General features: G+C 39.8%; 1 protein-coding gene across 5 annotated transcripts in view; it reads right to left on the bottom strand.

Moving 5' to 3' along the window:
• ARMC8 (armadillo repeat containing 8) overlaps positions 1-22479 on the bottom strand; it is a 107455-nt gene extending 84976 nt beyond the window's left edge. For 2 of the 5 annotated variants that reach the window (XR_003429727.1, XM_027091713.1), the window contains exons 1-2: positions 22132-22414; positions 1100-1176 (exon numbers count right to left, since the gene is read on the bottom strand). Coding sequence is in view for 3 of the 5 variants with exons in the window: in XM_027091713.1 (XP_026947514.1) it covers positions 1100-1176; positions 22132-22176 (122 nt within the window). In the remaining 2 variants the exon portion in view is untranslated. Of the gene's footprint in view, positions 1-1099; positions 1177-22131 lie in introns of all 5 variants that reach the window. The other 3 variants (XM_027091715.1, XM_027091712.1, XM_027091714.1) reach the window with 3 other exon arrangements.
• Positions 22480-23202: the final 723 nt, after the last annotated feature.

Genomic DNA, 23202 nt, shown 5'->3' with positions numbered 1-23202 from the left:
GTAAACTGAGAAGATGTGAAGAGAAGGTGTCGAGTTTCCCAGGTGGATCTCCATCCAGCTCCTCACCTTCCCTTCTAGCTCAATTTGAAGAGTCAAGCAGCCTTACTTATCTTGCCTCTACTTTACAAATACACACTCTCAAGACGTCCCTGCTATAGAGCTTTTTTTTTTTGGAAGTGGGACGCATCCTAGCCTTGCCATGGTTGAGCAAGAGTTAAACTAAAGATGTTATCTCGCTGATAACACTAACAGGGTTAAGAAGAAAGGGACTCATTTGTGCCCTCACTGCTATCCCAAATGTATCTCATCCTGACCTTTTTTGGGTCCTCCTTCCCCAGGACACAGCTCAGCCCTGTGGGTGCTCCGTGTTTCCAACCCTATGAGTCAGTCGCCTTAGGCTAGACCTTCTTTCTTACAAGTAATGTGATAAGAGCATGAAAATCTGCTCTTAGGAGAGAGAATTCATCTTTCAATCATTTGCAATCTTATTGCACTTGTCCCACTTTTTTTTTTTTTTTTAAGAATAATCACCTCAGGTATGTTGCTTAAAAATATTTCCTCTCATTAAACATGAGGCAATTGTGGAGAAAAGAAGGGCATTTAGGTTATCAAGAGTTTATTTAAAATGTGGGGAAAAAAAGTTTAAATATTCTAATGAGTGCTTTCTAAATTCTTGTATTTAGAACATCACTAGGAAATTCAAACCTTAAAGACAGTCAATGAGTTAACCAAAAACAAAGCAAAACAAGAAGCCCAAAACCCTGGTGACCTATTCTCCCACCCCCTTTCCGATTATCAAAGATAATCAGTTTTACTCTCTTACTTTTGCTGGATATTGAAGTCACAAAAGCATTCTCCAAAGTAAACATTTTTTAAAATGTAAAACAAGTATTCTACAAAAAATGAAGCTAACCATGTCAGTTAACTATCCAACGGACGATTCTTTATAGTACCATATTAAAGTCACGAATGTCAAGGGGTCTTTCCAAAACAGAAGAAAAAAGTTACAACCCTGCATTTTCAGAATTATAATACTTGACAGATTCAAACATGAAACAAACAAGACTTTTTGATAGACTCTTAAATACATACTACTTACATGACACCTTGTAGAACTTTCTGGGGATCAGGGTCAAATAGCCTGTCAACATAGTGGCGACTGCTAGCTGTTACTTCCTAGAAAGTGGGGGGAAAAATTATGACATCTGAAGCCGTGCAAATCACAAATTCACAGTATCACCCATAACATCAAACAGCTATATAATCTAACTTACGGTAGAAGCATTAGAATTTTTATAAATACTTATTATATTAAATCTATCTGAGAAAATCTTGTGACAACATAAAACATAAGATGGGGAAGAAAGAGATACCCGGTTCTCACTAAAAACATAACTAGACAGTGGGACCTTTGCAGTGAGCCCTGCAAGCTCTGCCGATGGAAGAACTGGGCGTTAAGTATTGAGAAGCAAGCTAAGTTTCTTAATTAACTGTTGGATGTCACCTACACACGAAAAAACATGGGAATGTTGCTTCTGTTTATACCCACTAAAGGGAGGGAAAATCTGATTCTCAGCAAGGAAAAAAGGGTAAGGACTTCATGAACAGTTTATGAAGGGCAGTCTTGGTGCAAGAGGAAGACTCTCAGAGTGATGCAGAGGAGAGCTATACAGCTAGGAAGCAGACATATGCAAAAAATAAAAACGAATATAAAGGAGTTGTCACACTTTCTGTGAGGGAAAAAAAATTAAGAATTAGGATGATTTATCAGGTCCAAAAGAGCTACCCAGTCTGAACTGGCTAAAGCTGGGCAGACGAGGGAGAGCTAGAATATGAAGAGCAGGGGAGACACTTACCTCCTTTTATTTGTATTTTGGGGTTTGCACTATTATGTTATTTCTTGTAATACTTATTTGGGGGGCATACTTATTTTTTATATTTAATTTTCAATACTTAACATTATTTAAAACAAAGAACATGTTTAAGAACCAGAAAAAAAGAATTTTTGTCCCTTGCTGTTTCTTCCTGATGCCTGCTGGAATATGCTGCTCATGTACTATGACCCATTAGCAATAAATTATTATAGAGAGGAAGAAATACTTTTCCAGTTTACCCAGAACCCCTGATCAGAAAAGAGTTAACTGCTAAGACACAGTGCCAGCTTAAAATTCTGAATCTCCAAAAATAACTCTGGAAAAAATTCTATAAACTCAAATTTCCTGACAATATAGCTAATCCAAAATCAAAGTGTATTTTCACATTATGAGCTTGCAACCAAAATACCCTTGTAGGCAACTCAAGTACCCACTTTTAATACATACTCCATTTCTAAAGAACAAACTGGCAGCAAATAAGCCAAACTGATGAAAATTCTTGTGCCTAATAGGGTACCATTAAGTACTTGCTAACGGGGTCTGGTTTCCTCAAAATAACAGAATCACAGAGTTAGAAGGACTCTTAATTATCTCTCTCAATCCCCTGGTTAACAAATGAGGGCTGATCTTTACCCAGATGTCAGACTGTCAAATGTTAAGTAGGGATGCAAACAACTGTACAAATATATCAAGAAACAATATACACAAGAGCAAAATCCAGGGTAAAACAGAAAACAGTATTCCTATAATACAAACAGATATGTCTTCTCACTCCATTTGAGCACATGTGCTTTCCTGACTTTCCAACATGGTAAGTTCTGAGAACTTCAGACTCTTAGACTCCCTCCTATGTAAGGAAAGATTTTTTTTTTTTTTTTTTTATAAATTTATTTATTTATTTTTGGCTGCGTTGGGTCTTTGTTGCTGTGCACGGGCTTTCTCTAGTGTGGTGAGCGGGGGCTACTCTTCGTTGCGGTGTGTGGGCTTCTCATTGTGGTGGCTTCTCGTTGCGGAGCACGGGCTCTAGGCATGTGGGCTTCAGTAGTTGCAGTGCATGGGCTCAGTTGTTGTGGCTTGTGGGCTCAGTAGTTGCGGCTCACAGGCTCTAGAGCGCAGGCTCAGTAGTTGTGGTGCACGGGCTTGCTCCACAGCATGTGGGATCTTCCTGGACTAGGGCTCGAACCTGTGTCTCCTGCATTGGCAGGCAGAATCTTAACCACTGCGCCACCAGGGAAGCCCAAAAGATTTTGATTTTACTGTTTCTCTCCACACACTCTCCCACAGCTCTACATCTCTTGCCTCTCAATGTGGTTTTTAAAAAGGTACTTGGGTTTAAGACCTTATTTTAAACAACATAAATTTCTCCCATTAAAAGCAACTCTATTGCTCTATGCCTGGTTCATTCAATTTAACAAGCACTGCGTACCTACTATACGCAAGGCACTGAGGAAGGCATTAAAGGCCAAAAAAAAAGTAAGGCATGGTCCCTCCCCTCAAGAATTCATATTCTATTGTAACTGTGTTTACATGTTTATATTCCCTACTAGAATATAAAACAGAAGAATACATAGTGAAGATTTCTTAGAGGAGTTGGTTTTGGAAAATGAATAAGAGTGCATGAGAACAGACAAGGAAAGAATCAGGGTCACAACCACAGCCATAAGGCATGCGAAGCCAACACACAAATACCATCAGCAAGTATACCAGTTGCTGGCACTGAAAAAGAAGGGAGGAAGGTAGAAAGGCAACCACAGAATATAAAACACAAAAGGCTAATCAATGGGCAGCCAATAATTGAAGTGTTCAGATTGCCTTTTGGTCAAAGTTCTATGCTAGGTGCCAAAGAAAATACAAGAGGATGTGAAGGCAGAACAGTGCACTTAAGGAGCTTACATCTATAAAGGGGTCAGTCCTATGTACAAAAAATGATCCTCTGAGCTGCCTAGGTAGCAGCAAGCTGAGAGGATATAGTCACTTGTTCAATCTGATTTTACTCTTATGTTTTTGCTTAACAAATTTACTTAGTTGTTTGTATGGGACACTTCTCATATTTCACTGCTTTCCTTTGTAGATCAGTCTCTCCCCTTTCAGCCCTCTTCTCTCGTCTTTCAAAAGGCAGCCTGAAATATAAGACTTTGAGAGAGAAGGCAATTGGTGCAGATATTAAATAAGTTGGTCAGAGATAATTTCTTTAAAAGGTGACACTTGAGCAAAGACCTGAAAAAGGTCAAGGAGTAAGTCATGCAGCTACCTGGGAGCAAAGCTTTTTAAGCAAAGAGAACAACAAATGCAAAGGCTCTGAAATGTTAAGTGTCTGCTGGGATCAAAGAACAGGAGGTCATTACAGCTGGAGCAGAATGAGCAAAGGAGAAAACAGTAGGAGATGAGGTCAGAGAAGAGTGGCCAGATGGTAAAGAGCTGCGGTGTCCAATATGATAGCCACTAGTCTCATATGGCTGTTGGGCATCTGAAATGTGCCTACAAACTGAATTTAAAATTTTTAAACTTTAATTAAAATTAAAATTTAAAAACTAATACTGGATTCTGTTATTAGAAAACTTCTAAGAATGTTGTGAATTATTTAAGTATGTAAATTTACTTTCAACTGTAAATTTCATGAAACCTAAATACTGATCAAGTATTTCCAATCAAAATACAAATCAAGTATTTCCAACCAAAATTTGGTATCAAAATTGTGTAAAATACACATCAGATTTTTGAAGACTTGATACAAAAAAGTAAAACAATTTCATTGATAATTCATTACACTCATTACATGTTGAAATAATATTTGGATATACTGGTTTAAATTAGATATATTGAAATTAATTTCATGTTTTCTTTTTACTTGTATAGCATGGTTGCTGGAAATTTTTAATTACATATGTGGTTGGCATTATTTTTCCACTGGACAACACTGGTATAGACCCTTGTTGGTCATTGTAAGGATTTTTATTTTTATGGTGTGAGTTGGGAAGCCATTAGAGAGTTTTGAGAAAGTAGAGACATGAACTGACTTGTTTTAAAAGGACTGCTCTGGTTGCAACTTTAGAAACAGACAAATGTGTGGAGGGGGCTAGGGAACAAAGCAGGGAGACTAGGGAGGAGGCTATTCAATAATTAGAAATGCTGTCACTTCAGAGAGATGATGGAAGCCTGGACTAGGGCAAGAGTTCTGGAGGTAGTAAGAGTCACTCAGATTCCTGATAAATGTTAAAGCTGAAATGACTATCAAACTGGATATGCTGTCAGAGTAGATGTGGAGTGTGAAAGAACAGAGGAGCCAAGGATTACACTTAAAGTTTTTGCCTGAGCACCTAGAAAGTCAGACTGAATTGTCAGTTAATGAGATGAGGAAGACTGTGGGAGATGCAGGTTTGAGCGAGAAGATCAAAAGTTCAGTTTCGGACATGTTAGGACTGAGAATTTTATTAGCCACCCAAGTGAGAATGTCAAGTTAGCAGTTGAATATGTCTAGAGTTTAGAAGAGTGTTGTGGGTGGGAGATACAAATTAGGGAGTTGACAAGATTATACACAGGATAAGTTCACTTAGGGAATAACCATGATAAGGCAAGGCCTGAAGACTGAACTCTGGAGCATCTGAACAAGCAGCCAGTATGGTGGGAGGAAATCTGAGAAGCCAGATAGGGTAAGGTTTCAAGGAGGGAGTAATCAAATATGCCAAATGCTACGGATGTGTAGCATAAGATAATAACTAAGACCTGACCATTAGACTTAGGAACATGGAGGTCATCAGTGATCTTGACAACAACAGTGTGGGCAGAGTGGTGGGGTCAAAGCCTGCTTGGCAAGGGTTTAAGAGAGAATGGGAAAAGAGGAATTAGAGAAAGTACACACAGACAGCTCTTTCAAGGAGTTTCACTGTAAAGGGGAGTGAAGAAAGAGAGTAAGAGCTAGAGGGACAAGCGAAGTCAGGAGAGCTTTTTTTTTTTTTTTTAAAGCCGGAATAAATTAAAGCATACTTATTGATCGACGGAAATTTTTGTTTTGTTTTGATAAAGAAAAACATGCTGCACTGGGGTAGGGGGAGAACTTCTGGAACAACGTTCATAATAATTGAGAGGGAAGTGGATTTACTGACCAAGTAGAACATGTAAAGTACAACAGTCAGAGGCAATAAATTAGGTGGATACGGTGATGAGAGCTTGTGGACATTCTCTCTGATTATCTCTATTTTCTGAAAGTTAAAATTGTGGGGTTGGGTGCAAGACTGAAGAACAGAAGGAATAAAACACAGCATGGGCCAGAAAATATACCAGGACTGCCAGGCAGCACTAACCTTCTTGAGGTTCATGATTATGAATTTAAAATGAGACCAGTCAGCATGGCTGTGTTTTTCTCCAGCTACATTAAAATATACAGAAGTAGACATGAATAATAGAGTTAGATTTAACCAGAGCTGGAATTTCACCAGGCAAGGATGACAAAGCCAAAGGAATGGGTCAGCTGAGTTGAGGGTATATGCAAAGTTGAGATTATAATGACAGGCCTATTGAAGACCAATGAAAAAGCGGTAGGATTAATGGAATGCAGGTAACAGGGGGATTGACGAAGGCTTGTAGGTGTTCGGGTAGAAGGAGTGGTTTGGGAGGACAGAAGGTGGTGACCAGAATTTGTAAAACTGAAGAGATTATGAAGGGGTTTTAGTTATTGGTAACGTCAAGGTCTAGAAAATAACCATGTGGACAAACACCTCAAGGGAACACAGAGGATATGATCATTGGGCAAGTCTAGAGTTTTAGAAAAATTGTCTACATAGGTAATGAAATTTCCATAAATTATCACAGAAATAGTGCTAGAAAAAGTGAACATGAGCTAGGAGCTAAAATCTTAAAGAAATGAGGGGGAATGATCCAGGGGATCTATAGATGACTACAAGGTAGAGTCTGATGAGATTCAGAGCTGGAATGTTTAGAGAAAAGGGAAGAGAGGGGTCTGAAAAGAGCAATGAGGAGCAATTCTCTGTCTCCACTTCTAGGCCTAGAGATATGAGGGATATGGGAAGAAAAAGAGCCAACAGCTGAGAAGACTGCAGGAGAAAGCTGAGGAAAAGGGTGTCAAGAGGTGAAAAGCCTGGTTTCAGTCTAAACAAAAAGATGAAGGAAATGTTCAGACAAGAGGGTGAGGATAACAGAAACCCAGTGAAAGAAGCGGGAGAGAGGCAAGGGATCTGGATAGAAAAGTAAATGGACAGAGACACATGCGCATGAGGAAGGACCCTAGAGTCCTGGGCTTCCTGTGGTAGTTAATGTAAACAGAGATAAAGAGCTTAATCCTGAATGTTGGGGAGGGACAGTTTGATCTAGGCACTAATTTACCCCTGAAATAGGACAAACACTGGAGTTTCTTCCTCCCTCCTGCCCACAGAGGCCAAAAGGTTAAAAGAGTGTCTGAGGATCTGTTCTTTCAAGACGTGGCTTCATGCTCACTTCAAAACACTAATGCCCTTTTATTTATTTTTTATTCTTTTTTTTTTGATGAAAATTTTTTCATTTATTCTTTTTTTTAAGATTTTTTTTTACATCTTTATTGGAGTATAATTGCTTTACAATGGTGTGTTAGTTTCTGCTTTATAACAAAGTGAATCAGTTATACATATACATATGTTCCCATATCTCTTCCCTCCTGCATCTCCCTCCCTCCCACCCTCCCTATCCCACCCCTCCAGGCAGTCACAAAGTACCAAGCTGATCTCCCTGTGCTATGCGGCTGCTTCCCACTAGCTATCTACCTTACGTTTGGTAGTGTATATATGTCCATGCCTCTCTCTCGCTTTGTCACAGCTTACCCTTCCCCCTCCCCATATCCTCAAGTCCATTCTCTAGTAGGTCTGTGTCTTTATTCCTGTCTTATCCCTAGGTTCTTCATGACATTTTTTTTCTTAAATTCCATATATATGTGTTAGCACACGGTATTTGTCTTTCTCTTTCTGACTTATTTCACTCTGTATGACAGACTCTAGGTCTATCCACCTCATTACAAATAGCTCAATTTCGTTTCTTTTTATGGCTGAGTAATATTCCATTGTATGTGGCACATATATACAATGGAATATTACACTAATACCCTTTTAAATTACTCTGTAGCTTCCGGTAGCTGGAAGGGCTTGTACACACAGTGATCCTCCATCCTCCCAACCGATCCAGTGAATGTGCCAAGCAGCCAGCTAAAGCTCAGGGTACAGTCTGTGCCCATGAAGGAGAGTAGTGCTAGCCAGGGTCACACTATGACCTCTGCCTTTTGGCACAAGGCTTCAAACAAATGACCTAGAAAGCCCTCGAAACCTAGCTCTAAACTTACTGTACCCATTCAAAGCTGCAGAAGCCACCACAAACGTATAGATTAAAAACTGTTACATTTTTACGCTTAATAGCACCCCTCCAAATTATATTATGTAAAAATGTACATGAATCCTTTCAAGCAGAAAGTTTGTATACACCAAATTTGTGACTTAGTATTTAGAATTTAGTAGAGCTGAATGTACATATGTACGAACAGGTACTAAACATTAAAGAAGGAAGAGAAGCTTGTAGCAAATTTCTTCTTGAAGGAAAACAGAAACAGGTAATGAGTTGCGTTCCACTGTGGAGAACTATTAATGTGGAAGCAATTTCCCTTTTAGTAGGGTGACCATTTGTGATGTCTCCCCTTGAGTGAAGACTGGTTGTAGTGACTTGATTCTAGCAAGCAGAAAGCAGTGGAGGTGATAGGATGTCACTGCAGAGCTCTCCCTCTCTCTGTGTCCATGTCTGTGTCTGTCTGTCTGTCTCTCCCTCCCTCCCTCAGTCAAAAGCCAGCTTCCATGTTGTAAGTTGCCCTATGGAGAGCCCCACATGGCATGGAACTAAGGGGAGCCCCTGGCCAAGAGCCAGCAAGGGACTGAGGCCCTCGTTTCAACAGCCCACATGGAACTAAATCCTGCCAATAATCCTGTGAGTGAGCTTGGAAATGGATTCTCCCTCAACTGAGCCTTGAAACGTGGCTCCTGTTGACACCCTGACTGCAACCTCACAAGGAACTCTGGGGCTAAGCCACATCTGAATTCCTGACCTACAGAAACTGTGAGATAATAAATGTTGTTTTAAGCAGCTAAGTAATCTGTTACATAACAATAAACAATGAATCTACCTTCAAATTTATCATCCAAACCAGGATAATTTTAAGACTGAAAGAGGGCACTACTAATACTTGTCACAGAATAACACATAAATGAAGAGTGTTGGAGACAAACCGGGCTTATATGCTCGCCCTACCTTTTATTCCTCTTTAGTGGCACAAAATTTATCTCTAATAAATTAGAGATAGCTCAGAAAACTGGTCAGACATACTGAAAAGGCAAACCAGAACAATCTCTAATTGCCCTTCTGAATAAACTACGCATGATTGGGGTAAATTAAAACCCTGCCTTTTGAAAAAAATTCTTCGGGAAAGGTTCTGAATGCCAAATTATTAAGTCCCAGACTTGCCACGAATGGGATTTAACACAAAGAATAGAAGAAGTAAATTCGTTCAACTGAAGTTCTAAAACCTGAAGTGAAGCAATGGGTTTATTAGACAATGAAGAGTGAGGGTTTAAGTGTAAATAAGAAAATATCAAACTATTTTATTTCATTAAAATCTTGCTCTATGTGTATTTCATTAAAATAGTATGTTCTTTAATCCTACCATATTCAGGCATTGAATGGTAGAAGAATATATGACTTGGGATCAGAAGATGGGTTTGAAACCTAGTTCTACCACTTGGTAGCTTTGTGACATAGGGCAAAAATAATATTTTGAGACTGTTTCTTCAAGTATAAAATGGTAACGTTACCACATAGCTCAGAGTGTGGATCAAATGAGATAACACACAAGAAAAACCCCTATAAACTGTAAATGAACCATATAAACACGGATTTCAGGAAAAGCCTATTTTTGTATAAAAAATATAATTGCCTTAACAAATGTACTAATGCTCTTCTCAGTTATTTATAGTCATATTCATGATTAAAGCCTAATTATTCAGACATACCTTTCCTCACCCGATAGCAGCTTTTTTCTCAGACCAAGCTAAGTACTTAGCAAGAAATAAATATGCATTTGAATGCTGACCTTAGAAATCTAAACTTTCATTACTTGAGATTTAAAATAACTGTTAAAAGTATGTAAGGTAATCCTTAGTGCACTTTTTATTACTAACTTGCATTATAACTGTAGGTATAACCATGGACTCAGACAATATAAAATCACAGCTACGAATACCAATATATAGTTCAAGGAGTAATTTTTTTTTTTTTTTTTTTTTTGGCTGCATCTTGGCATGAGGTATCTTGGTTCCCTGACCAGGGATCGAACCTGCGCCCTCTGCAGTGGAAGCGCAGAGTCTTAACCACTGTACTGCCAGGGAAGTCGCAAGGAATAATCAATTTATAGTGTTCTCGTACCCATACACCAAATCAGAAAGAAAAGGTAGACAGAATACAAATATTTTTATAATACCTGACACTTGTTTAGTATGTTACAGTTTACAAAGTATTTTCATATCTATTTTCTCATTTAATTCACATGTTCTTTAGAAATTGGAATATTACAAATCTCACTGGGGAATTCTGACCCCTGAGAAATGAATGTTTAAACTAGTTGTTGCCATATTAATCAAAATTTCATGTGTCAATTATTCCACAAACTACTAGGAACTTCAAGATAAAATTGTTCATAATGTTGATCATTCAGCATTGTCAGGGAAAATCCTGGTTTAGGGAAGAGATGAAAGGAGCACAACCCAAAAAACAGAATGTTTGAGCTCTATAAAGCTTCAGTTTAAAACCTATTTCATGCTGAAATTCAACATGTGAATATATTTAATTTACTAGGTGCTGGTAACAGAGTTAAGATAGAGTCCCTTACCCTCAACTCATTCACAGCACAGAAAGGAAACAGATAGGTAAGTAAGTTACAGTTGTCACTTCTAACACAGGATAAGTGTAACCATAAAAGTGAACACAAGATAAAAAGAAAGCTGAAGATACAATTAACTGAAGTTAGGGGTGGAATGGGAGGTGGAATCTAAGCAGCAAGGATGATTAATCTGAAAAACCAGTAGTATTTTGCTAGGTGAAATGGGGAGGAAAAAAAAGATAAGGACTCTAGGCGGAGAGCACAGCACACGCAAAAGAGTTCTGAAGCAATGTGGTGTGTTTGAGAAACGCAATTTAGTATTATAGTGATACAGTATACACTTGGGAATACAAAACAAAGCTAAAGTTGTACTCTTTAATTCAGTCAACAAATATTTAGACAGCTATGCAGGCACTGTTCTAGGCAAGAACCAAAAAAAGCCCAACTTTGCAGGGCTTACATTTCAGCAAGGGGAGAAAGATAAAAAGCAATAAACATAATAAATAAACGATATAGAATATTATAGGGCTATACATGCTATGGGGGGAAATGTTTAATAGCACATTTTATTTCCATCTCCTTTTACTATACACTGCACAAGCTGCGGGGAGGGAGAAGTGCAGGAGAGAAAGAGGGAAGTGTACTAATACATCCCCCCCCAGAGAACACCATACACTCAGCATCTCAGTAGTTCTAAACAGTAGTTCTAAACAGGGACACTACTGCCTAAGATATATTCTTTAAATCTATGGAAGTGATTTTGGGTTGTCAAAATGGCAATAGGTGCTACTGATATCTAGTGGGCAAGGGCTAAGGATGCTAGATGTCCTGCAGTGAGTGGGACAACAGGCCCATACTCGAAAAGACTTTCCACTATGCAGTCATGTAGGAAAATAAACTTTAATTGCCTGAGCCTAGAATCTAACTCCATTTTACATATAAACAAAAAATGTGTTTCGCATCATTTTACTATACCATTTTCCAAGAATGCAACTCCCATATGAATACAGGAAAGGGTGTACTTTGTGTTGTTAGGAACTTTATCAAAAGTTGTTCACTTCAAAAAAATCACATCAAAAACAGTATCACTTATTGTATTTAAGTAGCCATCACATCATACCTATATCACTGTCTTATAGCAGTCATATTTACAGTTAAACTACCCTTATTTGTAAATATATCACTATTTTATTACTTCTTTCTAGTACCTGAGTATTTACTCATTTAAATAATATAAATTAGTTTCCTGCTCTTTCTCCCTTAACACAGCTGAGGCATTATGCCAACTCTTAAAAATTTACATGTAAGAGCAGTTATCTATGAATTTCACTCCAGGAGAGCCAAGGAGGTGCTTCAAAATACGTTTTAAGAAGGGGATGTGGAGTCTAGCAGAGTTGAGAACCACTAACTGAAACAGCTCTTAACATTCCAGTCAGCTGGGAGCTCCAGAACCTCTTCTCCATCCCAAACATTTTGAAACGAAAATTTGATTTTCTGATGCCTCCAACTCTCAGTCCAAACAAATGCTTCCTACTGTCACTTTGACAATTTTCTGAAATGCCAAGTAACTGTACTGCTTAGATCACTCACAGATTCACAATTATTCAATTTTAAGTCCAGGAACTAGAGAATTTTTTCCTAACTTTGAGGGGAAAAAAACCCTACCTCCCTCTGGAACAATACAAAAAAGGATAATATAACAAAGACTGACCTTTTCCTTGCAGATGGCTATCATGCCCTCCCTATGTATTAAAAAATTCCTACATGCCTCCAAAAGGAAGAAAAATTAGAAGAAAATGCCTAAGTAAACCCCAAATTTTGTGGATATTTTGATTTTTCCTTTCTTTTACTTTTTTGTATTCTAGTAAACTTCTGGCCCCATTAGGATTCAATCAGATTCTCATTCAATTTTTGCAGACCCATCACATAGTATTTTTTAAACTTTTTTTTTTTTTTTTTTTTGCGGTACACGGGCCTCTCACTGCCGTGGCCTCTCCCGTTGCGGAGCACAGGCTCCAGACGCGCAGGCTCAGCGGCCATGGCTCACGGGCCCAGCCGCTCCGCGGCATGTGGGATCTTCCCAGACCGGGGCACGAACCCATGTCCCCTGCATCGGCAGGTGGACTCTCAACCAGTGCGCCACCAGGGAAGCCCTAAACTATTTTTATCTTTACATTTTTTTTTATTATTATGGGATTCATTCTTAGGTGATCCTAGAGGTTTGCAGCATCCTTCCTCCCAAAATTCACCAAAGCCCTGCTTTTCTGAAGTCTCTAGCAACTTTGGGAAGTTTATAAAATGGCACTTCAGTTTGGCTGGGTCCCATCAGTGCAGAATGTAACATACTTATGACAACCAAAATTCCTAGAATATAATGTTTCAATCTCATAAACACAATTATGAAAATACTGAAATATATAATTTTAAACTTAATCTACTTGGATAAGAAGCAGCCCTGACCTCTCAATAAGTAATTAAGACTGAAAATCAGATTTCACATGTTAAGAGAACTTATTTTAAAATAAAGAGCTAATAAATCAGTAGTCATATAAAGTTTGAAAATAAAATTCTAAAATGTAAGGCTGTGCACACAAATTTTTCCTCTATGTGTTTGGAAATCTGACTACAACACTTCATAGACAATAGTATATGACAGTGGACAGGTCAGTCTCTGGTTCTCAGTTTTCATCAATAAAAAACAGACAAGGACAAACTAAAGATTATCTGCAGGCTTCTTTCAGGCAAAGATTCCATAACTTTACTTACCCAAAGGGGGATTTTTTTTTCATAATAGGAAAGCCAGAGCACAGTAGTGAGTTTTTAATGTAATAAAATATTATTATAGCCCTTGTATATCGTATCAACATGCTATAAAGATGCTTAGGTGGTCTCAAGAACTGGAAGCAATTTAGCATTCATGCTTCTTTCTAATCAGGTACTGCAATGTTTATCCCTTTAAAGTATGGTACAAATCACAAAGAGCTATTTGGGTCTAGACGATTTCTTTCTCACTATTAAATTCTATTCATTTACTCTTCAATGTAGACAAGAATGTCTGAAGACTGAGGACCAAGAAGAGATCCCTCTGGACAGAGTAAGTGGACCATGTAAGGATTTATGGTGCAAAACAGCAGAATCTGGAAGTCCAAGGGAGCAAGAACCTAATATGGGACATTAGAGTGACAAGGATTGTGAGGAGTTTTATAAAGTTTGAGGTATTCTCTGGGTTGGCAAAGGTTCATTTAGATGCCTTCCAAAATGATAAGATAGCCCAGGAAATCCACTAGGATGCATTCAAATGCCTACTTCTTAATCCTGACATAACAGAGTGAGGCCATTCAGGCACGGGTGATGTTGTCCTTGACCATAAGAATAGTTTAAATTATTCTTCAAGACTGCAATCATGTAATGACTTTGAGATCCAGGGTACCATCTTTCATGGTACACCTCAGAGGTGGTACAGTCCAGACAGGCTAGCTGCCTTCTGATTTTTTTTTTTTTTCAAAAGGCTTTATTTGCTTCAGATTCTTAGAGGCAGTAAACACCCTTGCCTCAGAGCTATCCATGGTGCTTGACTCATACTCAGCCCGTCACTTCCAGCAATTGGTGCATTAGCTTTCCGACCACAGTACCACTCAGGATCTGCCTGACCCATCACCCACATTGTGGCCTGTGACTATTATGCCAGTATCACGGGCCACTTGCAATTTCTGTCTATTCCACTTTGCCTATGCCCAGATCCACAGTGCCTTACTTTGTCCTGGCTTAGATCTCTCATCTAGCTCTGCCTCCCAGGCCTGCTATACCATCTGCTACACAAAGCCCTTTCTGTACAAACAGTACACCTTGGGGAAGATCACTGGCATAATCTGGGAAAAAGATTACAGTTCTTCAGAGCCAAATCCCCCATATGATACCTTACGTGAGCTTTAAAACCTTGTTGTTACAATTTTTACCATTCCAAAATGATTGAAAATGAGTTTTAAATTTTGCTCTATGCTTTTGTGACTGACTTTGGAATGAATAAAGAATAGGAACTGTTAACTCAAGATTTATGTGTGGGTTTCAGGGAATCTATGAGCCCCTTGAAATTATGTGATTCTTTAGGCAGATGCATGCTTTTCTGGGGAAGATGGTGTTGAGCCTCTTACCCTTAAAACGTTAAGAACTCGGTCAATGTGTTGATGACTACCAATAATCATCATCTCCCCAGGTTTAAGCACTAGACTTCTATATCTGTGGTTTAATAAATGTATTTGGTCTTTCTCCCAGTTCCTGGCACAGAGGTCCTGAAACCTTGAAATTTCCTGGGTGACATCAATGTCTTTACTTATTCATAAGGAACATCTTTCAAGAGTTTTGCTAATGAACGATTAGGCTGGGGCCCCTAGATAGCCTCAAGATGGGACTGGTTACCCAAAAGACGAAGTGATTAGAGGGCTGGAACTTTCAGTCCCATCCACCAACCTCTGGGAAGTGGAAGAGTGGGAGGCTGGAGATTAACGCTCTATAAAAACTCTGAATAAAACGTGATTAAGTTTCCAGGTAAGTGAATGGATCCACCTGCCAGGAGGGTGGTGCACCCCAGTTCCACATGGACAGAAGTTCCTGCACTTGGGACCTTTCTGGATCTTGCCCTATGTACCTCTTCACCTGGCTGTTCATCTGAATCTTTTATAAGATAAATGTTTTGCTGAGCTTTGTGAACCATTCTGACAAATGACTGAATTTGAGGAGGGAGCAGTGGGAACCCCTGATTTATAACTGGTCAGTCAGAGGACAGGAGAACAACCTGGACTTGCAACTGCTATCTGAGGTGGGGGCAGTCTTGCAGGACTTAACCTGTGGAATCTGACACTATCTCCAAGTAAATAGTGTCAGAATTGAGTTAAATTGTAGGACACCCAGCTAGTATCCATAGAGAACCAGAGAATTGCTTGGTGGTGTGGAAAACATTCCAGAATATCCAGCTGCCTACTGGACACCTCTAAATGAATTCCCATAAAACACTTCAAACTCAGCATGTCCAAAAGGAAACTCATTCTTCCTCCTTACTCTTCTAACATGTTCAGCTCCTAATCCTCACCATCTCAGTAGAGGATACCACCTAGATATAAAACTAAAAATCTTGTCAATCATGCCTGATCATGATTATGACTCTTTCCTTTTCCTCATTCCCCTCATCCAATCAGTCACATCTTACAACTTTTTGAAAGCTTAATAAATTCTTAAAACACTCCAGAAACAGAAGAATCATGTGTTCTCTAATCATTTTGCAGGTGGTAAAGATCTCCAAATATTAATAGATTCTATAGGCTGGAAACTCTTCCCACTGGACCATAACTTTTCATTTTTAATAGAAAGCATAACACCGTCTCATCATTCCCCCTCCCCCAATAACTGTTTTATGAATATGCCAGAGAATGTAGCTAACTCTTTATTCTTCTGAGTTTATGAAATGAGATCAAAACAGTTTTCTTCTACCAAAGTGACAAGTGGGGGCTGTTTCCGCAAAACAGCTCTTATTTGGAATACTTTTCATTCCTAGCTAAACAGTCCTAAGGATCATAGCACTACAGCTCAGGGAAGGCAGCTGCTCTCCAATTTCCAGAAGATAACAGAAATCATCCTTTGTCAATAAATCCATATCTTTACCTAGAAGCCAACATAACATATTACACTGCAAAACAACGGCCAAATCAGAAATCAAAAAGATACAAGTCAGAGTAACTGAAATTCCTGGCTCCTGGTACTACTTTAAAATTCTTGATGAGAATGGGAGGAGACAAGAAGGCTAGATATAAATATCCAAGTGAAACTGAAGACCTTACCTAACTCTTGGTAAAGCTTAAAAGACTGAGCATTCGCTGTCTGAATTCAGGTGGCAATCATTCCTTAAAAAGATAGAAGATGTCCAGAAACATACGATGAGCATCTCCCATTCTTCCCACATTGTCATTAAAGATTAGGAAGTTCATACTGGTTTTCTTTTAGGACCACCTCCTGACATATCCTGTGCTTGCTGGTGTTTTGTAGAGAAAACAAACGGGAAACTTTAAAATGTGCTTACAAGATTTTACTTTGCATTTACTACTAAAAACCAAGAGAGGGCAAATTCATACTTATAAGATAGTTGAGCTTAACCTCACAGAAAAAAATTTTTTTGGCTCTTGTCAGTTGTCCATGTAAGAGAGCAAATCACTGTGCACCTGAAGACCAACAAATGCTTATAATCATCAAGAACAGAACATAATCAAGGAATATCCAGACTTGGAATACCCTATACAGTGCAAATAACTGCTCATCAAATAGGCATAATGGCACTGGGAAATAAATGTAACAAAGGCCTTAGCTGTCTGTGCCAGCCTACAGTATGATTCAAAGGCATTTTATTATCTTGTCTCTCTCAAATCACTACAAACTGACCAAAGTAAACTGTAATCATCCTCTTAACAGGGTCTTTCAAAAGGCATAAATTTTCATCTCAAGTCTGATACCAATTTTTTAAAAAATAGGTCATACTTCTGGTGTTATGTCTAAGAATTCTTTACCAAGCCCAAGGTTCTGCAAATTTTGTTTATTCTAAAAGTTTTATATTTTACAATTAAATCTACGATCCATTTTGAATTAATTTTTGTACAAGGTGTGAAATTAAGATCAAAGTTCATTTTTTAACCTATGTTTAAGGGGATGAAAAGATAAGCTACAGACGGGGAGAAAATATTTGCAAAGCACCCATCTGACCAATGACTCACATCTAGAATATATAAAGAGACTTCAAAATTCTACAGTAAAAAAACAAACAGGGCTTCCCAGGTGGCACAGTGGTTGAGAGTCTGCCTGCCGATGCAGGGGACACGGGTACGTGCCCCGGTCCAGGAAGATCCCACATGCCGCGGAGTGGCTGGGCCCGTGAGCCATGGCCGCTGAGCCTGTGCTCTGCAACGGGAGAGGCCACAACAGTGAGAGGCCCGCGTAAAAAAAAAAGTCCAACTAGAAAGTGGGCAAAAGGACGTGAAAAATTATTTCACTATAATATTTTATTCATATTTCACTAAAATATTTTATTCATATTTCAATAGAATATTTTATTCATATTTCAATAAAATATGGATGGCAAGTAAGTAATGAAAATATTTTTGACATTACTAATCATTACAGAAATGTAAATTGAGACCATGATGAGCTATCACTATATATCTATTAGAACAGCTAAAATAAAAAATAATGACATACCAAATTGCTGGTGAGCATGCAAAGAAACTGAATCTCTCAAACATAACTGGTGGGAATGTAAAATGGTACAGCCACTTTGGAAAAGTTTGTCAGTTTCTTTAAGAATTAAACATACATTTACCATACAACCTAGCAATTGCACTATTGGGCATTTATCTCAGAGATACAAAAAGTTATGTCCACACAAAAGCCTGTACATGTTTGTTCATAGCAGGTTATAACAGCCAAAAACTGGAAATGCCCAAAATTTCTAACAGGTGAACAGTTAAGCAAACTATCTTTCAAACATCCATATTATATATCCATTCCACAGGATACTACTCAGCAGTAAAAAGGAAGAAACTACTGATACATACAACAGCTTGAATGGATCTCCAGGGCATTACACTGAGCGAGAAAAGCCAATCTCAAAAGATCACACGCTGTATGACTCCATTTATGCAACATTATAGAAAATGACAAAATCATGGAGATGGAGAAGAGATTAGTTGTCACCAGGGGTTAGAGATAGTGCATGTGGGGCAGTAGGCAGGTGTGACTATAAAGAAGTAGCATGAGGGAGATCTTGACTATGGTATTACAGAACTGTATACATATTTATACCAATATCAGTTTTGTGGTTTTGATATTGTACTATAGTTATATAAAATGTGACCAAACACGGGAACTGGGTACAGTATACACAGGGATCTCTCTGTACTATCTTTGCAGCTTTCTGTGAATCTGTCATTATCTCAAAATAAAACGTTTAAAAAAATGCAATCAATGTAAAATCACCCAAAAGTTTGGGAAACATGGGAAAATTTATAAATTTGTTGAAAACAGTGTTGTTGTAATGCTAAATGCATTACAGGGATGGGGTGATCATGGTGTAGCCTAGAAAGACACCTGGAGATTTTGTCCAACTCCTCCAAATAAATAGTTCAATCAAATATTTATTGAGAATCTAATATATGAAAGACATAGTGCTATAAAAAGTAGTTGGGTTAAAAGAAGAAAAGGTCAAGCACTTACCTCTGAATTAATTTACTCTCTAAGAAGATAAAACAGACTAATTATTAAAAGCCTCAGGGCCACTGCAAAAGCAGTTTCCTTTGCCTGGAATGTTCTTCTGTTTTTCTAGTTAGTTCTTACTTGTCCTTGAACTCTAGCTCATTGTCACTTCTTTAGGGAAACCTTCCCTAGCTCTCTTTGCTCTCCATATTAGAACACGTTCCCCTATTACATGCTTGTACAGCACCCTATATTTTTCATTCATAACACTAATCACCATTCACAAAAAACTGTGTGACATTTTGATGTCTATTTTCTCCATTAGGCTAATCTCCAAGAAGGCAAAGACAGTCTAGGTAGCTCACCACTGTATTCCCAAACCCAATGCCATGCCTGGCAAATGACAGAAGCTCAAAATATGTTACATGAATAAACCTATACAAAGCTCTAATTCATATGTGCAAATGAGCAGGCAGACAACAAGAGTTACTGGGTTTTGTAAGAACCCAAGATCACTTCAACTTGAGAAAGCCAGTTTATATGGGATAGGAGGTTCATGCAGAGGATAAAGAATCTTATATCCAAAGCTGAATATGAACATCAGCCTTTCAGCAACAGGAACCCACTGAAGAATTGAAACAGGGAACCGGTGCATCCGATGTGCTGTATAGGGAAATAAATGCAGAGAACTGAATTCAACTAAGAGGATAAGACACTAGAGGCAGTAAAAATAACTGCAAGGAACTGTGGTAATGCAGGCACAAAATGATAAGTTCCGGAATGAGAGGGTGGTCATGGGAAAAGACAGATGTGAGAAACACTGAGAATGAAGAGCCAACAGAACTTAAGAACTGATTAGCTATAGGGGCATGAAAGGGGGAAGAGTCAATGATGAGTCAAGTGGTTTAACAGTGGGTGATCCATGAAAGATACCATTAACAGAAATGAGAAGTCAGGACTAAGTTCTCTTAGGAGAAGGAATGTGCTTTGTTGGAAAGTGATGGGTAACATCCACACAACTGAAGACGTGAGACTAGATGGAGAACAGTCAAGGCTGCCAATGTAGATGTGTGAGTTGATTACAGTTAAGGTTATAAAAATGAATGAGATCTTTCAGAGAGGAGAAGGTATAAAGGGCCTTGAATGGAAATTCTTTAAAACCATTTGATCTGCCTCTGGTGAGAATTATGTTTCTCAGGTTATGGAGTCATTCAGATGGTGAGCTTCCTGAAGGCATAGCTGAGCTCAACTGTGCACTGGGTGTTGTGCAAAATAGTAGCCTATTAAAGGAACCAATTATTTTCAAGATAATTTCTGATGATTAATTCCTGTTCCACTTGCACTTTTATTTCAAAAAGTGGTGCCCTAGGTAGAACTTTGAAAGGTACAGGCTTCACTTGAAATTATTATAATCAGTGAGTTTAGACAGTTTAAATCATTTATCCAAAGGTCTGTTTTCCCAAGGCTCCAGAACTGAAGAACTGAAAGACCAAACTTTGGGACTGTGAAAACCTTAAAAAAAAAAAAAAAAGCCCCCAATGAGACTAGGGCTAAAGCAAATGCCCACTAGAAGTAGGGAATACTCTTCAAGAAGTTTTTGAATAAAGTAAAATAGGAAATATTATTTACTGAGGGAGTGAAAAAAAAAACCCCAAAAATTTCAACTGTACACTACATGGGTTGACAACGTACAAAAACTAAAGAAGCTTCAAATGAAGGATAAGCTAGATAATTAAGGAAATTGAGAACAGTCCAGATGCATACTTAAAAAAACAACAAAAAGCTAATGAGGGAAAGTCATTGGCCTGCTCTCCCACAAAATGTTCCTAGGTGTCAGTCAGAGGTGGAGTAACAAGCTAATTCAATGCTTAGGTGAGCAGTATTTCCCCAGCTACAGTTTAAAAATAAGAAAAGGGACTATTGAAATGGATCAGAGGACAAATTTGTGTACAGCTCCCACCCCACCCCCGCCCAAATAAATCAAGGTGGAATATGCCACAATGCTCTAACTGTGAACTGCAGCAAATGTCCTAAGTGCTTCCAGATAGGTGAGTTGTGTTTGTGGGAGAAGTCAGGGAAGAGAAACCCGCTGGAGCCACAGCCTCAAGGTACCTGACAAGGCATCTATAATCCAACCATCCTCTCAACATCAGACTGACTTCCACGATAAGTCTAAAAGATGGTCAACCAGTCTTTGCCTGCTTGTTTCCAACAACAGCAAATGGACCATTGGTAAACTGACCATTCTCAGAGCTGGACAGCTCTCATTTGTTGCAAAACCCTTCTAAGTTATCTCCTAGTAACTTTCACCCCCGGTCCTTGGTTCTCTCAAGAGCAACACAGCAAAGGTGAAAGTTTTAGTTTCATTTTTAAATTTAAGCGAACAAACTAGGTATTACTTCCAGGCATGTCAATACATTCCCTTCTTTCAATAATAGGAAAATCTGATCTCTTTTTTCAACGTTTGACTCCCCGTGAAGGAAAAAGGAAGCCCAGTCACAGGTTCCTCTAGACTCCGCAGCAGAGCGGAGAAAAGGGGCTTAAATAACTACATACACTAGGAGACGTTGCAGCTGATAAGAAATTCCCGTTGCCAAGAAGCAAGCAGCTCTAGCCTGTGACCGGGTGCTGGGACGCGATAGAAGCCACACAGACCTGGCCTGGCAGCCCGAGACAGTGGGGGCCAAGAAGCCTCCGTCTCTTTTTGCCAAAGCCGCGGAGGGCTGAGTGGGCGCTCACCCCCAGGCCAGCGGCAAACCCGGCGCCTCACACGGCAAAGCGCTCGGCCCCAGGAAAGAGGCATCGGTAAGAAGGCTCGGTGAAACGCCTGGCAAAGCCCAAGCCGCGCCGCCGGGCCAGCTGCCCGTGTGTCCAACCACCCGGCCCGCCCGACGCCGTCCTGAGAACCTGCACCGGTGAGCGCTCCCGGAGTTGGAGACGTCTCGGGCTCGGCCGGGTCCCGTTTCTCCCCCCCGCCCACCCTCTCTCAACTCCCCTGCTTAGAGCTGAGCCGGAGGCCACCCCAAGGAGTGGTGCCCAGGAGGCACGCCGCGTTGGTGGTGAATGCTGCGGGCTGGGCCCGAGCTCTCGGGCAGGCGGGCAGCCAAGCGGCTGCGGCCGGTAACTCACCGAAAGGACGCTCATGCGGATTGGGGTCTCCAACAGGCACGCCATCTTGAGCCTTCCCACCCGGCTGCGGCCGGCGCCGGCGCCGGGGCCGGCACTTTCGACAGCCGACTACTGGGCCAACCACAGTTACCTCTGAAGAAAGTCAGGCAGGTAGACGAGAACGGACCACGCTCTAGACACCGCTGAAGTACGGCCAGGGCCCGCAGAGGGGAGAGCAAAGGGAAACCGCACCAGGGGCTTCCTTACGAATCGTCCTCTCAGAAACGGCAGCTACTCTCAGCCTGGGTGAGAGGTGGGAGCGCGCAGCAGTTTCCGCATGCGCAAAGAAGATCGGCCGGCCCCACCTGCGGCTCGCGGTGGGCGGAGCCTCGGGGGCGGAGCCTCGGGGGCGGAGTCTTGCTATAAGCGTCACAGATTGATTTGTTGCAATTTCTTGAGCTCGCGTACTCATTATTCCGAAAAACTGGTGTGTAGAGCCAAATACATAATTTGAAGTTCACTTTCACATTCATTATCTCACTCCTTCTTTGCACCAAACTCCTAGTGTCGTTATTATCTCCATTTTACAGATGGAGAAACTGTGATCTCAGAACCAGGGCTCCTGCCACCAGTAAGAGTGTTTCACGATCCAACGTTGAAGTGTGACCTGTTTCAGCATTATCTGCCCGACCCTTTTATTCTAGTGTAGTGTTAAGAATAGATACTCTAGAGCCAGAACGCCTGAGTTTAATCCTTGCTACTTCACAGAGCTGCATTACCTCGGCAAGTTACTTAAACTCCTATGCTTCAGTTTCCTCTTGTGCAAAATAAGGGGCTATGAAGATGGAAAATATAAAGCTCTTAGAACATGCCTGGAACGTAGAAAACGTTATATATGTGTTAGCATTTCTGCAGCCTCTGAGTCAAGCAGAAAAAAATGGAGTCAAATATCTGAATAATTCACACTAAAACCCTCTGATAATTGAGGCCAAATAAAAATATGCTTCTAATTCTATTTTCTGATTGATGAATTCAGCTCTCCCACTCCATTTGTGTGTTTGGGTGTATATGAACAAAACTGCCCTGGACTTG

The sequence above is a fragment of the Aethalodelphis obliquidens genome, unplaced genomic scaffold (genome assembly GCF_003676395.1).
Source record: "Aethalodelphis obliquidens isolate GAN/ISIS:26980383/991018 unplaced genomic scaffold, ASM367639v1 scaffold72, whole genome shotgun sequence".
NCBI classification, from domain to species: Eukaryota; Metazoa; Chordata; class Mammalia; order Artiodactyla; family Delphinidae; genus Aethalodelphis; species Aethalodelphis obliquidens.
Note: the sequence above shows the minus strand (reverse complement) of the source record. Positions and strands in the feature narration are given on the sequence as shown.